The 17,017-nt window shown below is 36.8% G+C and overlaps 1 protein-coding gene across 22 annotated transcripts in view; it reads left to right on the top strand.

Annotated features, from left to right (window-relative positions):
• Positions 1–17,017, top strand: part of ROBO1 (roundabout guidance receptor 1) — a 1,128,624-nt gene that overhangs the window by 1,106,063 nt on the left and 5,544 nt on the right. For 17 of the 22 annotated variants that reach the window (XM_072738096.1, XM_072738103.1, XM_072738092.1 and 14 more), the window contains 3 exons: positions 2,123–2,529; positions 5,502–5,654; positions 13,305–13,613. In XM_072738096.1, the coding sequence (XP_072594197.1) occupies positions 2,123–2,529; positions 5,502–5,654; positions 13,305–13,613 (869 nt within the window). The remainder of the gene's footprint in view (positions 1–2,122; positions 2,530–5,501; positions 5,655–13,304; positions 13,614–17,017) is intronic. The other 5 variants (XM_072738098.1, XM_072738094.1, XM_072738106.1 and 2 more) reach the window with 1 other exon arrangement.

Raw genomic sequence — 17,017 nt, 5'->3', positions numbered from 1 at the left:
ACACAAAACTTCTTTCTTTGAGCTACTGGCATCTCACCCTCAAAACTCTATTGCTATATCGAACTTCCCTCTTCTTCTCTATGGCAGGTCCCTTAGTTAGATTTTGACCAGATTCTCTATGGTTGTGTTTGTATGCTTGCTTTTAATTTAAGGCTCAATCCTAATAATTTTTTATTCTAATTCCAATATAGTTAACATACAGTGCAATATGAGTTTTGGGTGTACAATATAGTGACTCAACACCTGATGCTCATCACAAGTGCACTCCTTAATCCCCATCACCCATCCTCCCCTCACCTCCTCACTGGTAACCATTAGTTTGTTCTCTATACTTGTCTTTTTCTTTTTGAAACTTTTTTCCCCCGGGGTATCCCCGGGTGGCGCAGCGGTTTGGTGCCTGCCTTTGGCCCAGGGCGCGATCCTGGAGACCCGGGATTGAATCCCACGTCGGGCTCCCGGTGCATGGAGCCTGCTTCTCCCTCTGCCTGTGTCTCTGCCTCTCTCTCTCTCTCTGTGTGTGTATGACTATAATAAATAAATTTAAAAAAATAATATTGAAACTTTTTCCCCCTTTAATTACTTGTTTTGTTTCATAAATTCCAATTCTTTTCATTTTAAAACTAAAATAGTGTACTTCCAGACATCCTTTGCAGATTGTCCCTGCCTGTGGCTATGGTGGCATGAAGTAAGAGGGCATTCCCTGCTCTTAACCACTTTTGTCCTCTTCCCTCTTCCGGGTGCATTTTCCTAAGTGCTAAGGCATGGCAAGCTAGATGAGGATCCAGGCTTCTCCTTGGGGAGCCTCAATGACTCTTCTGTCTCATGTTGCTCTGTGAGTATTATAAGGATGGTGAGGGAGATGGGCTGGCAGTCAGTCCTTGGCAGCATCTCTAAGCATTTGTAGTCCTTGAACAATTTAACCACATCTTCAGGTGGATTACCAGTCAATGGCATTCATGCTGTAGCTTTTCCTAGCCTCCTAAACCATGGAGGTGACCAGCTGACACCAGAACCTGATCTCACTACCATCTAGTGCTGCCCTCAGGTTGGCAGGCTTGTGTAGAATCTATCCTCCTTACGTCTCAAAGGCACGGAATTTCAAGAGGTATTGTTAGGACTCTTCCAAATGACATTCCTCCTATATCATCTCTTTAATCTTGCTTAGAGAGGCATTGGGACTGTTGATCAGGTCACTGACAGAGCGGTCCTTCAACTAGAAATCACTGTATATCTTCCTTTTTGTCAGACACTTTCCTAAAATAGGAAAATGCTCTTGGCATTCTCCCACCATGGGAATAACTTCTTTCCACAAACCTCACTTTACACAGAAGTCAAAACACTCTCTTCGTCATCTTATACTCACTGTGGGTTACAGTGTCAGACAGTAGTAGGACTGCTGTTGGCCCTTGTAATCCTCTAGATCTGTAGAGAGATAATTGGAAGTAGTTAATGGTAACTGTGAACTTCCACTGCAGAATACGACTCACATTGTCCTCAGCTGTGGTCCTTAATTAATTTCAAGATAACCAGGAAAATACCTGTAAGCATTTTATTTAACAGATAGGTGGAATAATAGTAAAAGTGATAGGCTTCGAAATAGCTAATAACCTTTGGGGAATAATTCAGAGAAAAAATGCTTGACTCCCATAGCCTTTTATTTTAATAGAATAAAATCCAAAGGAAACTGTGTCATATGCTGAATATATCATTGTTCCATCTTATGAAATTCTGCTCTCTGTAGTCACCATGAATGAGTCCATTTGCTTGGAATGGTAAGGGTGGAAATGACATAAAGAGAAAAAAAAAAGTGTTTATGGAGCATCTGTTCCAGAACTGGTATCTGTTGTCTTTGATAATAATAATCTATTGTTCATATTCAGTAAGCTTTAAGACAGTACATAGGCATATGTTTCCAAAGTATATATTACTGCTCCTTTTTTAATTGAATATAATCCAAATGATAAAACATAAGGAGACTTATAGGTAGCTAAGCCCAGCTTGGTTAAATTAGCTGCACAGAGGCAAAGATCAAATCAGTGTATTCGTGAATTTCTTGGTTAACGCATTTTATATGTGTCCTACTAATGAGCTGAGCCAAACCTGTTGATCCATCTTCCTGCAGACGGCAGCCTGTGAGTCCTCCTCCACCACCAAGACCGATTTCCCCACCACATACCTATGGCTACATTTCAGGACCTCTTGTCTCAGATATGGATACAGATGCACCAGAAGAGGAAGAAGATGAAGCAGACATGGAAGTGGCCAAGATGCAGACCAGACGGCTTTTGTTACGTGGCCTTGAGCAGACCCCTGCCTCCAGTGTGGGGGACCTTGAAAGCTCTGTCACTGGGTCCATGATCAATGGCTGGGGCTCAGCCTCAGAGGAGGACAACATTTCCAGTGGACGCTCCAGTGTGAGTTCTTCTGATGGCTCCTTCTTCACCGATGCTGATTTTGCCCAGGCAGTGGCAGCAGCTGCAGAATATGCTGGACTTAAAGTGGCACGTCGTCAGATGCAGGATGCTGCTGGTAAGTTGTGTACTTGTTGCCAAGCTGGAAAAGAAGACTCCATGTGTATATATCAGTTGATGATTGTCACCTCGGATCTCTTGTCCAGGGTGAAATGCAGCTATTATTAACTGTCTTCTATTGCTGCCTGAGGAATCCAGAGTCCAAGCATATGACATAGTGTAGTTATTCCCTTTTTCTGGACATGGCTTTTCAAATCTTCTAGTTTATTTTTAGTTAATAAATCCTGTGTGATGTGAGTGAAGCTCCTTGGGAAGTCTTCGTTTTTTTACGAAAGTTATAGCAGATATGTGTACAGTTTCTTTAGGTATGCCTATAGTCCAGTGAGGTTTGTGTTATATGATTTTTTAAGGCATAGAAAGTAACCAAGATAAAATTCATTGTGATAGTTTTCTTATCCTATTTAATTAGAAATTCTCTAAGAGAAATAAATATTCCAATACTCAACCATTGGAAAATGAGCTATTTCTCCTTAACCCCCATTTTCTTCATGCCCTCTGAATGAAAATGTTAATTTAATTAGGAAGATAGAAAGATGTGTGTAATATGCATACATTTTCAAGCATAGATGCCTCATATTTAAAGTAAACATTTTTAATCTAATAATTTGAAAATGCATATATATTGTTTTCATTTTCCCTTTTCATTACCAATGCCCTGTTTTCATACATCTATTCTTATGCTTTGGGTTTTTTTTTTTAAAGATTTCATTTATTTATTTGAGAGAGAGCATATGTGGCGGGAGGAGCAGAGGGAGAAACAGGCTCCCCGCTGAGGATGCGGGATTTGATCCCAGGATCACAACCCAAGCCCAAGGCAGACAATCTACTGAGCCACCCAGGCAATCCTCTGCTCTTATGTTTGAACCCACTTTTATTTATCGCCTATTCCCAACCTTGTTAAAGAGTAAATAGTATGAAAAAGGAAACAATTTTAAGTCAACATGACATTGATTTCTGTGGGATGGAATATATACACGTGTATACATATCATACATTCATATATACATTGTGTGTATGTGTGTATTTCTGATAACCAAAAGAATACATATAGTGGAGTAAAATAATGTGGCCAACAAAACATGTATTTCTGAGAAATTAAAGACTATCACAACATATCAGTAGTTGCTATCTTGTTTTGGTGTTTTATTTTTCTTAGTTTAATAACTATCACATTAGTACTTTTCCCTATTCTCTTCAGATCCTGGATTGGTTATTATTTTTTATCATTTGTAGAATGTATTCAGAGAAAATAAGGTTATTTCTGTATGTTATTTATCAAGAACACTTTACAGGAAAAAAGAAGTCTAATAGCCCTCGACCTTTTATTGTAGAACAAATATTTATTTTGGCTAGGCCGATATTTAATGAAATTCAACCAAGTTCCTTTTTTTCCCCTCAGTAGCTACTGAATGTAACAAAATAACCATCCAAACCTACCTTTCTTAATAATGTCCAACTGTGTACATAGCTTTAATTTCTCCTTATTTTTTAATCATCAAAAAAATAAGAAAGTGAAATTAAGCATCTCAAACTACTGCTTTCAGGTTACATTAAGGGTGTGTTTCAGTTCATTAAATCAACAAAACATAGAAATAATGTTGAAAATTCATCTGTAAACGACCTTATGCCTCAGGGTATATGAACGGTAGATGGCATTACACAATAGAATGAATAATGTTCTCGGTCTCAACCCTCATTCTCTCTTTTCATGGATATGTAACTTTAATTGTAATAGTCTCCATCATGGCTAAGGAGAGTTTGGTTTAATATTTTATTGTATTGTAATTTAATGGCATTTCTCGTTTTCGTTTGGCTCATAATTATAACAAACTAAACATGCATTGGCCTCTGCCTATTAAAATGTTCTTCTCGAGAAAGGGTGCTGCTGATCATACGACTTGAAGTTAATATGAATGAATAATCCAGTCAAATTGCTTCTCACTTGGCCGTGTTAATGTATATTATTTATTATGCTTCAGTTAGCATTTTTGAATATTTTGATTCCACCGTATATGTCTTCTGTTTATAGCCAAAAGACATGTTGTGTAGTTCTGTTGGAAGTTTCTAACAGTACAACCAAAAGTTCCAGCTTTGTGTATCTGGAATTTCTAGAAACCAAAATAATGAAAGTCAAGTAAAGGGTCAGGAATTCCCTTGCCATTATGTTAAGTATTTTGTGCCCTTGTAATACAACATGTCTGTAAGGCAGCCAGAAAATTGGAGAGCTCTGAGATGTACCATGTCTAATTAGCTCAGTCAGTTATCACTGGTACCTGCAAATATCGTCCCTCCAAAATGAAAAACCCAAATTTCCTCTGCTACCACCAAAAAAGGTAGAAGTCTCTGGAGGGGTCTCTTTAACCAGAATTAGCAAGTAAACATCTAGTGAAAGGAAAGGGGTATAAGTAATTGTGGATGGGTCTAAATATGTTAGCTAGCTTTCAGGCCTCCTGAAGAGTAAATGCCTCAGCATATATTAAGATATTAGGTGTCTGCCTTCAAAGAATAGCATAAAAATATATTTAATTTAAATAAGGGGCATAGTTAGTACTGTTCATTTTTAGAGCCTGAATTTCTTAAGGACTGGCAATTCCCTTGAAAAAAACAACATATATTGAATATATAGTGCAAAAATCTAATCAATAATTTTGTTTACAAACAACATTCTAGTGAAGTTAGATGCAAAAGTAATTGGGTTGTTTTTCCTTAACAAGTGATGTCAAGAACTTTAACAGAATAAAAATACTGTGGTTAAGAAAGAAAAAGAGCTAGAAAAAGCTTTCAGCATTTTTTTTCCAGTGGGTGTGTCAGGCAGAATGACAAAAATCCTATTATTTGCTAGAATAGTTTATTTAAAGCTATTTTTAGGAAATTAGGGATGCCTCTAGTTCTAATGTTTTCTTTTAATTATTTAATGTTATAATTAAAATTCATTGATGAGTTTGGCTCTGAATTTTTATTTTCACTCAGGCCGCCGACATTTTCATGCATCCCAGTGCCCTCGACCCACAAGTCCTGTCTCTACAGATAGCAACATGAGTGCTGCTGTAATGCAGAAGGCCAGACCAGCCAAGAAGCAAAAACACCAGCCAGGACATCTGCGCAGAGAAGTCTACACAGATGGTAAGTCCATTGAAACGCATAAAAACATCTATGAATCTCGCCTATTTACCCTGGCGCTCTATGACTAGACAATGCATCCACTGGCATTAGAAATTACATTAAAAATTCATTAACAGTAAGCCTCCTATTACTTAGAGCAAAGATCAACTTTCATATCTTGTCAAGCATCTTCGGTACTTCTAATAAGATGGTTATTTAAGAAACTAAAAAGTGTATATTTTTAATATTTTTAAAAGGTTATTTTGTTGTTGCAAGCACATAGACATTACTGTAGTTGAAGTAATGACAGACAATTCACCTGCATCCCATTCACAGATAAACCTTCCAGAGTGTCTTCTTTTTTTGTTTCCTTTTGGAATTTTGCATTCAAAGAGAAGATAATACATTTGCTTGAATATTCATTCTAACTGTAGTGGTGTTACTGTTATTCTCTGCACCGGAAGGCAAAGCAAATCGTCTTCCTTCATGCCTTCACATGCAATATTGACTCTCACTGAAAAGGGAATGCTTGTATTCTCAAGGGAGCACAGGAGAATAATGCAAACATTGTGATGTTGTCTAGAGAAGGCCTTTAATGAAAGTGCCTCAGGTGGCCCAGCATTTATTAAACCGCCACCTTCTCGTTTTATAAACAACCCCAAGGGCTTTGTTGGAAATTCATGTAAGATAAATTTCTCATAGACTCACCCATCTTGTCAAGTTTGCTAAATTTGCTAAAGGGGTGGGGGAAGAAGGGTGTCACAGACATTGTCCCTCACCTTCTGGTCCTCTCCAACCACAATCTGATTAGGACTTTCATTACCAGTCAGCAATTTTTCAAAAAGGGCATCATTTGCCATTATCATATGAAAGCCTAATATTATAGATCCTTATCCAAGGTTACAAGGAGGGTTTTCTGAGGCACTTCTCCCTGTGATTCCTGCCACTTGACAGAAAAATTTAATACAAAGCTCACAGCATGATGAGCACAAGTAATTTTGCCATGAGTGGCTGTCCATGCTATTATCTGTACTTTATTCAGAGTATTTTCTCTCACTTGCATCCATCTGATATTAGACTGCATTAAATACTGGCATGACACAGCGCACCTGGGCCTCCTGGCTTCTGCCCAGGACTCTTTTGTCAGTGAAACTAAGCTGTCAGAATATTATCTGATTTTGAAGGGTTATTACAGTGGCTTTGTGCATGTTTGCTTCTGTGAAGGGACAAACACTAGGTGTAAATCCCCAAACTCCATCGGCAGTTTTACATTTATGGGACCCTGCAATGGCATTTTACAAGTTTTATAGCTGTCCTATCAGTTTTTATTATCTCGAAGAGAGTGCTCCTAACTGAAAAATGGGTCAAACATCAAACCTCCATGTAAACACATCTAGGTTGAATACAGAAAAGAGAAAATCTGGCCTAAAGATCGGTGTAGCTCTTTCCCACTCTTATTTATACTTGTCTTGAGAGACTTCTCGCACTGAGTGATGCTTCTCCAAAGTGCTTTAAATAATGTAAATATGCCAAGTTAAAGGACATGGTATCACAGGTATAAATTGTGCTATGCTTGAAAATCGTAATCTCTATTTACTGCACCACATTCTATAATACCTTGTTCAGTGTATTTAATAATTAAATTCTAGGGATCCCTGGGTGGCGCAGCGGTTTGACGCCTGCCTTTGGCCCAGGGCGTGATCCTGGAGACCCGGGATCGAATCCCACATCGGGCTCCCGGTGCAAGGAGCCTGCTTCTCCCTCTGCCTATGCCTCTGCCTCTCTCTCTCTCTCTATGACTATCATAGATAAATAAAAATTAAAAAAAAAATTAAATTCTAACTAATCCCTGCATAGTAACTATTAAAACGGGTGATGAAACACCAAAGTTATTTTTTCAAGTCAATTTTAGAAATACCAAAGAAATCTACTGAAATAGTTAAAGCCAAAAATTAATTTGAAATACTATTTGGATTTTTCATTGCTTATTTCACAAAAGTGATTATGCAAAATTATTACAAGATATAATGTAATGTAGAAGCCAATAATTATTTTCACGAAGCCATAAAAATAGGCAAAATGGAGATATGACTAAAGTTATTTTAAAAATTTTAACTTCCTTTCAGCATTTTGATAACCATCTGTCTTTTGGTTATGTTTATCATACAAAAAAGTCTTCAGTATAATTCTGGACACATTCTGATTTGATTAAAAAAATACCAAAATATGTATTATTTTATACATATCTGGGAATGCATATTGATTAGGTAAAATCAAGTAAATGCAAATACTTCTCTATGCATCAAAATAAGAGAAATGCACACATTCTTGATAGCAGTGGTTAAGACGTGGGAACATTGGGTCATTTCCGCTGAAATTATTTTCTCAAAATACTATACTACATTTTTTGAAAAACAATTCATAGACCATTTCATGAAGAAACTCAGTGGCAGACACAATTTGTACAATTTATAAAGAGAAAGAAGAGAGGAGAGGAAAGAATTTAAAGAGCTATGAACTGTTAAAATGTAAATTAAACATAATAGTAAGACATGAAGAGTTTTTTTCTTTGATTTTTGCTATATAATGATTAAAAGGTTAACTATAATGGATGAGTTTGATTATTATCAATAGACTTCCTTTGTGAACTAATTTCAGAATATAGTATATCAGTCTTGAGTTTGTAGTGTCTTTACTTTGCAAATTTTGTTCAGCTTCTGTATTTTGCTTTTTGTGAGCTATATAAAGAAGGCTAATAAAGAACAGCTAGTCTGATCTGATGAGGAGTGGTTTGTGATGAGCCTTGTCAGTCAGTAGCTGTATTAGTTTTCTAGGGCTGACCTAACAATGCAGTATAAACTAGATGGCCAAAATATTAGAAATCTATTTTCTCGAAGCTCTGGAGGCTAGAAGTCCAAGATCAAGGTGTTGACAGAGTTGATTTCTTCTAAGGCCTCTCTCCTTGGCTTGTAGATGTCCGTAGTCTCCTGGGTCATTTACTTGGTCTTTCTCCAATCTATGTATGTCTCCTAATCTCCCCTTCATATAAGGAAACCAGGTAGATTGTATTAAGGCCCAATTTACTGTAGGACTCAATTTACTGTAATTACCTCTTTAAAGACCCTGTCTCGAAATCCCATCTCATTCTGAGATGCAGGGGGGTTGGGATTTTAGCATATGAACTTTGAGAGACAAAGTTCAGCCCATAGGGCACTGTGACCATACCTTGTTCTGTCGGTAAATCCTCGGCCTCAGTGAGACGTAGGGAGTCCTCCAGGCTCAGCGGAGCACTGTGTGCTGTAGTCACAGTTGACAGGCCGAATCTGTTTATTTATCTCATATTTGTGCTTACAAGTCTAACCCAGATGAAGGGTAGGATTAAAATATATGAATATTTATTAGAGGGAGTCTTAGTGAGTTAAAGCCAAGCATAAGTGCATTTCTAGGACCTTCTAATAGATTCTTCCCACCCCCTCTTTTCAACCCTTTCGATGCATTTACATACTTGATTTAAAAACCAAATCTACATTATTTCTCCAGCCCTACTTTTCATAAATTATAAATTCACCACCCTCTTTGGAATGATGTTATTTTGACTTGATTTATCATTAATTATAAGGTCTTGGGACTTTAAGCAGCTAAGTAAGTAAATAGAGTACTGGATCTCCATACTGAGTTAATGCTGGCAGAAATATCTGCATACACATGCTCTTACATTTTACTCAATATACATTATACTGGAATTTGGGATATATTGTATAAAGAGTGATGTTTATAAGATGATATAAGGTGTCTATACATATATGAATCCATGATTCTATTTGTTAAATCCAGTTTGAGCTATTATTGATATATGAGTGAAAAGTACTGTTTATCACTCTGTGAAATACAGAATTGTTCATACTATAATGATCTCTACTTTGACTCAGCACTTATCTTATAATACCTAAAAAAATTGTTAACCCATCTGTATGAGAAATAAAACCTACAAGCATTTGCCTCTCATCATCCATTAGTTACAGAAGCAATTATATCCAGGAGGTTAGAACTCTTCTAATTACCATTGGGTTCTCTTCTCCTACCTGTGTTATAGAGCACCTGGTAATAGATTTTGTCTCAAGAGTCAGATTCCTAAGATTTTGTATGCTCTTATAATAGTGGTAATCATCAGCTTCAGTACCTGATGAACCCAGACATTTTATGATTTGGTGATAGTGGCAGTTACTTTCTGCCTGCTTGATAATCTGTGTTTGCAATTTGGAGTTTAAATCTGTAGCAAGGAGATAGTGCAGAAAAGAGCCTGCAGGCACTCACTCCAATTTGCTGCCAGGTATGATCTGAATTTGATTTTTCTCCTTTTTTGCCAGTCCCAGGCTTAGTCTGAACTTAGAACTGCTCTGCCTTGGATCACTTGGCTTTAAGCCACTCAATACAGTGTGGTTTTTGACTCTTTACAGTTAAATAAGTAGCAGATAAGGGAGGACTCTCATGATAATACCTTTTTTAAGTATTGTTTTTTTAAAACATTTTATTTATTTATTCATGAGAGACACAGAGAGGCAGAAACACAGGCAGAGAGAGAAGCAGGCTCCATGCAGGAAGCCCGATGTTGGACTCGATCCTGGGACCTCAGGATCATGGTCTGGGCCAAAGGGAGGCACTCAACCACTGAGCCACCCAGGCCTCCCTGTTTTTTTTTTTTTTTTTTTTTCAAAGTCCATTAAGGTAGTAGTAAAGAGGAAAACCAGACACAGTGACAAGGGTAGTATATGGTGTAAGGCAAAAAAAAATTTTGATTTTGTAGAATCAGTAGAAAATTAATGTCATTGTCTGTACTTTGGCCACCAATTTAGGTAATGTTTAGAGGCTATTTATATGAAACTAGAGCATGATGAGCCATTAGAACTAACAACAGCAAAAAAAAAAAAAATGCAAGTAGAAGTTGGATTACTTGTAATAATGGAGTCCTAATAAAATAGCTGGTAGGAAGATGGTACATCAAGCCCTCTTTTTCCAAAGACCAGTATGATCAATTTTGATGTCTTAGTTTTAGCATATAATGTCAAAAGGAAATTAGTTTAAAAAAGACTAACATCTACGTATGGGACAAGAATGATTAATTCTTTTTAAAAAGTATGTAAGAATGAGAAACACTAGATTAAAACTGGTATTTCCTAGAATCCTTATTGGCTCTTATGTAAAGAATTTCTAAGACATGGGACCCTTAGGCGGCTCATTTGGTTCAGTGTCTGACCTTTGGTTTCAGCTCAGACCACGGTCCCTAGGTGGTGGGATCAAGCCCCACATCAGGCTCCGCACTGAGCACAGACTCTTTTTTAGATTCTCTCTCCCTCTGTCCCTCCCCTGTGCTCTCTCTTTTTCTCTCTCTCAAATAAATAAATAAAATCCTTAACAAAAAAAATTCCTGAGACATGATTTTAATATTCAAGAATTTCTCGTGCTGGTACATGTTAATGATAGTCAGTGGAACATTGTCAGTAATAGTAAACTATATGGAAACAACCTAAATATTCTTCTGTAAGGATTGGCTAAATAAATAATAATATATTCATAAGATAGAGCATTATACAAACTTTAAAAAAAAAGAGACAGAGCTATATGTACATACATATAGGGAAATGTAAGCAACTGCACAGTTAGGTAAAAAAAAAATACAATTCCACCTATGTCAATAAGAAAGGCAGACTGCATATTTTGTGTGTGGTACTTTTTATCATACACCCACATAGGGGTGGGCAGACAGCACTATACAACCCTAGGGGTGGCCATTTTATATAGTCCCTGATGTGAATGATGCTTCCTGGAATTATGCAACTTAGCAGGTCTAATTTGTGTGTATAAATAATTTCTGGAGTGATCTATAGAAAAATATTCAAACTGATTATCTCCACATTATCAATATTGAGGATTTGAAATGGAGATAGAAAGGTATGAGAACTTTCAAGTTCTTATGTACTTATGATTTATTTTTAGCATGTAAATGTGTGCTTTTTTGTTGAAAATGCTAGTATTAATTTTTTTAATACTAAGCATTTAATACATGTTTTATAAACACTTTTTAGTTGATTTATTCTATCACATAGGTATTCCTCTCCAAATATGAAAACATTACCATTTCTGAAGTCATGACTGAAAAAACCATACTGATAATTCCCTCTCTGGGCTTGACCTCTCTTGAAACTCAGATTTTATGTACAAAACCTGTTGGACATCTTTATCTAGATACTTCAAGGGCGCCTCCTATTCACTTTCATAAAACTGAACTCATACTCTTCCTCTGCAGGCCATCCCCTCCTTCCTTACCTTCAGTGAAGTTTCTCTCACCCACCTAGTAAAGTATAGCAGAAATCCTAGAAGTCATCCTAGAATCTTTCCTTTCCTTCCCCTACTATATTCCATTGATCATTAAATAATATTGATTTTTCTTCCTTAAGGTCTCTCAAATACATCTCATCTGAACAGCCACCAATATAGTTCCATCCCCTATCATTACTTATCTGAGGTATAACAATAAACTCTTGCCCTCATGGATTCAAGCCTTTCCTTTTAATTCGTCCTCCATACAAAAGGCAAAACAAACTAAAACTAAAATATCTTCATATTCTTCTGCTAAGTTACCAACTATCATTAGGCTATTTCTACTCCCTGGAATATGTATGTAAGAGTCAAAGGTAGCATCTCTTAAAGAAAATTTATTTTCTAGAGACCAATTTTTTATCTACTTTTATCCTTAAGTATAAAAAGTTGAATTATATATAATGTCCAGTTATAATATATAACATTAACATATTTATACCAGAGTTTATCTGGCTTAAAACCTCTGGGTGGAGTTGTCTCAGTGGCTTAGCAGCTAAGTGTCTGCCTTCAACTCAGGGTACGATCCTATGGTCCAGTAATCAAGTCCCATATTGGGCTCCTTGCAAGGGGCCTGCTTCTCCCTCTGCCTGTATCTCTGCCTCTTTCTGTGTCTCTCATGAATGAATGAATGAATGAATGAATGAATGAATGAATAAATAAATAAATAAATAAATCTATCTTTAAAAAAATAATAGCTCTGGGTGCAGATACAGAGTACAGAGATCTCATCATTAAATGGTAGGTTATAAACACAGGAATCAGAAATTAAGAATCTAAGGGCATTGGCCCTGGTTCTGATCATATATAGGTTTGAGACTGAAAAATAACTTAAGGTCATGTGTTTGAGTTTTCTTTTTTACAGAACGAAAAAGGATTTAGGCTAGATTAGAGTTGGCAAATAGGTTTCAACTCAAGTGCCAACCTCACTCAATCTGAAGTGGTTGCCCAAAGAATAAGGGTTTATATCTGGGACCAGCAACATTGTGCTAAAATGAGTTAAGAAGGTATATCATAGTTGGGGGAGGGAATGTTATAGCATATATTGCCATATTAGCTTATCCCAAGAGTAGATCATCTTTAAGTTCCAGCTCTGTGATTCAGTATTTTTCTGCCATTTACAACAGTGAAAATACATTGAAATTGTTGATCTTCTTTTTCCTTGGTTACCATCAATTATTCTAGTTCATTTAAGTTATATTATCTCACAACTGAATGTGACTCCAATGATAATACTAATATTTAACAATTTTATAAGTGGCAGACTTTTACGCTATTTTAAATATTTCTTTCTAGATCTACCACCTCCTCCGGTGCCACCACCTGCTATAAAATCACCCACTGTCCAATCCAAGGCACAGCTGGAGGTGCGACCTGTTATGGTGCCAAAACTCCCTTCTATAGAAGCAAGAACAGACCGATCATCAGATAGAAAAGTAGGCAGTTACAAGGGGAGAGAAGTACTGGATGGAAGACAGGTTGCTGATATGAGAACCAATCCAGGTGATACCAGAGAAGCACAGGAACAGCAAAATGATGGAAAAGGACGAGTAAACAAGGCAGCAAAACGAGACCTTCCACCAGCAAAGACTCACCTCATCCAAGGTACTGATTTCTTCAAACAACAAGTAAATACAGATTGAACACGTGTTTGCAAGTTGTACTGTTAGGTTTTCTTAGGCCTAGTGAAAAATACAAGATTTAGAAATGTACTCTCTAATGGAGGAGATAAGCATGTACTCAAATAATTTTAATATAATTAAATTAAATATGTAGCATCATATAAGACTTCCTTGGAGAAGTGCCAGCTGAGTTGGGTTTTAAAGGAAAGCATGATTTCAACAAGTTAAATGGAGAGAAGAGGATAGCAGGTAAAGGAAATAGGTGGAGAAAAAAAAATGGGAGTGGAAAAACAAATGTTTGGTGAACATTGATTTCTAGTTGAGCCAGACACAATATACGAAAGGTAAAACTAGAAAGGCAGCCAGGCCAGATTGGGAAGGTCGGGAATGTGATCTAGGGTGCGGGATTTATGATATAGGCAGTGGTGAGCCAGCAAAGAATTTTGAACAAGAAATGACAAAATCAGAGTTTTATTTTAATTTTTATTATTTTTTTAATATTTTATTTATTTATTCATGAAAGACACAGAGAGAGAAAGGTAGAGACCTAGGCAGAGGGAGAAGTAGGGTCCCTGTGGGGAGCCCAATGCGGTACTGGATCCCAGGACCTCAGGATCACTACCTGAGCCAAAGGCAAACACTCAACCACTGAGCCACCCAGGTGCCCCACAAAATCAGACTTTTAGAGAAATAACTGGTAGCACTCTATAGTTAAGGAAGAGACTGGACTTCTGTAGGTGAAGGTATCAGAACATTGTAACATTTCTAGGTATAAACTATGAAAACACTGAATTAAAATAGTTGTGTGGAAAAAAAGGAAAGAACCTACATTGGCATTTCAGAGATGGAACCATGTTGACTAATTCAAAGTAGAAGAATAGAATGAAATTATGGAGTAAAGCAAAAGTTACTCAAATGTTATTTAGATGGCCCTGTTGGCTAGTAGAACCTAATTGTACTGACCAAAGTAGGAAAAAACAACAACAACAACAACAACAACAACAACTCAGAAATGTCTTAGGGAAAAGAATTTCAATTTTGAATGGATTAAGGTGCTGCTAAGAGCACAGATATGAAGAAAATCAATAAGACTTTAGAGAATTAAGTTTAAAGATCAGGAGAAAGGTCATGAGTAGAGAGTGTGATTTCAAAACAGCAACACAGAGGGAAAAAATTGCATGAATTACAAAGGCTAAATTATCTGCAGTGATATACTGGTTAATGTCGACCAATCAATTCTCTGGGAGGAAAACAAAGCAAAACCCTAATTTGTAGCCATTTACTCACTTCTATTGGGTAGTTACTTACAAGGTGGCTGGTTTCAAGCTGCTAACATGAAGTCAGTGAATGTGGAGTTGGGAAGACTGGGTACTTTTTTTAAGCATGTGAGCCAGCTCCAACATACCAATAATCAGCAATGATTATATTCAAAGGTTAGTCACAAGAATGACTTTCTATAGTGGAAACTGAGATGGATACACCAAGAGATATAAAATAATCAAGATCGCCAAGCCAGAGAGAATAGTATCCTAGAAAGAATGGTGGAGGAAATTTTAAGATAGAAAGAAATCTAAAATGCCACAAGTGAAAGGTGGATATCAACAGGAGGTGGGGGTTGGGGGCGAGAATACATGAGGATTTTGCAATATATTATTTGTGGGTGGTATTCAAAAGAACTGTTTTTAGTATTGTAATCAGAATAGAAGCCAGACTGTAGGGGGTTCCAAAGTAAATGGAAATTGTGGAAGGGAAGTGGTGAGCTCTTTTCAGAAGACTGGGAGGAGAACAGGTTGGGACGAGTTTGCCAGGAAGGCAGACTTTGTAGAAATACTTTAGGATAGGATTATTATAGGCGAAAGAGAAGAAACCATTTAGGAGAAAGAAATATAATAAAAGGGGAGATTGATGGAAAAAGTCAGAAAAGAGTGGGAGGGAAATGAATCTTAGAAACCTGTAGGGGGCACATCAACTACTAGTGTATTTTAATAGATCTATCGTGGTAAGGTTAGACCGCAGGCTCTTATTCTGTTTATTTTGGGCACTTGATCATTAGCAACTTTCTGTCAAAATGGGAGTCACTTTCATTGTTCTGTGACAGGAAGCCTGAACTCTTAATCCAGGCATGGACTCAGCAGTAAAGTGATGATTAAAACTACATTTCAGTCAGATGCCTCTACTATGTGAACTGCAAAGTACTTGGTGTCATCACCACAATCCAAAGTTTGAAAAACTTAGCTGACTTTTTATCAGTTAAGCAAAAGGTGATCTGGCTCTGAACTTTTGATCTATGGATACTCTAAGTAATGATTTATAAATATAATGTCATGACATAAATTATAAAGTTTATATGTGCCCTGAAAGTATAGACTAATTTGCTGCTCTAAGGAAGCTTCCCCCAAAGCAGGTGGATTTCTTCAGGAGAAAATTGTACAAGGGGAAGATCTTGGTGTATGCACAATTAGAACAAAGAGATGAAATTATTTCACCAATCTTTAGAGATTTAATAAGTTGTCCTGTGTGTTATATAATTCCAATATAATTGGAACCATTAATCTAGAAACAAGAAACACTATTTTATGGTCAGCATTGAGATACACTGACCAGATTTTTATTTCATAGGTCTTGCTTTCCCAAAATCTTATTTGAACCAATACCCTATATATATGTGTGTCATTAAATGATCATTTCTATGCACTGCTGTAATTTTCACCTTCACAATTTAGTTGATATTATTTAAAATGAGAGAAGCACTGTGATTTACATGGGTAATGAATGGTCATTTTTAATTAAAGAGAGTGGTCTTCTAGACTTGAATGACTGATCTTTTTGCTGACATTTACCTCAATCATTTCAATTTCTTTCTACATCTATCAGACATCCACTGTGTTATAAAGCATTGTACTGGTCCTGAGATTTACATGTAAACGTGAACCTTGACCTCAAGAAGCTTATAGTTAGAGACAAAAATAGGTAATCTGTAAATTCATAGATATATTCATATTTGGTGTAATGTTAATGATGCCATACTTGGAAGTCCAACGAAGGGATGGTTAGTCCAGTCTTGTGAGGTATGTAAGGCAAAGAAAGACTTATTGGTCTTTCCTGGTGAAAATGACACAAAAGCTGAGTGTTCAAGGTGGGCGAAACTTAAGTTGTCTAAGGAAAGTGGATAGATTGTTTTGTGAGAGAAACTCAGCCTGAAAAACTCTGAGGTACATTGAGAAAATTATAAGAAATGCAGTGTTACTAGATGGTAAAGACGGTCAAAGGGGAAGCTCTTGAGATAAATGTAAGATCAAGTCATAGAGTGCCTGTAGTTCCCATAAGAAGGCAGCTGAGTGAATATGGTTTAGAGAGGAATGACTCAAGACAGGGATCTGTTAGCAG

The sequence above is a fragment of the Vulpes vulpes genome, chromosome 15 (assembly GCF_048418805.1).
Source record: "Vulpes vulpes isolate BD-2025 chromosome 15, VulVul3, whole genome shotgun sequence".
Classification (NCBI taxonomy): Eukaryota; Metazoa; Chordata; class Mammalia; order Carnivora; family Canidae; genus Vulpes; species Vulpes vulpes.
Note: the sequence above shows the minus strand (reverse complement) of the source record. Positions and strands in the feature narration are given on the sequence as shown.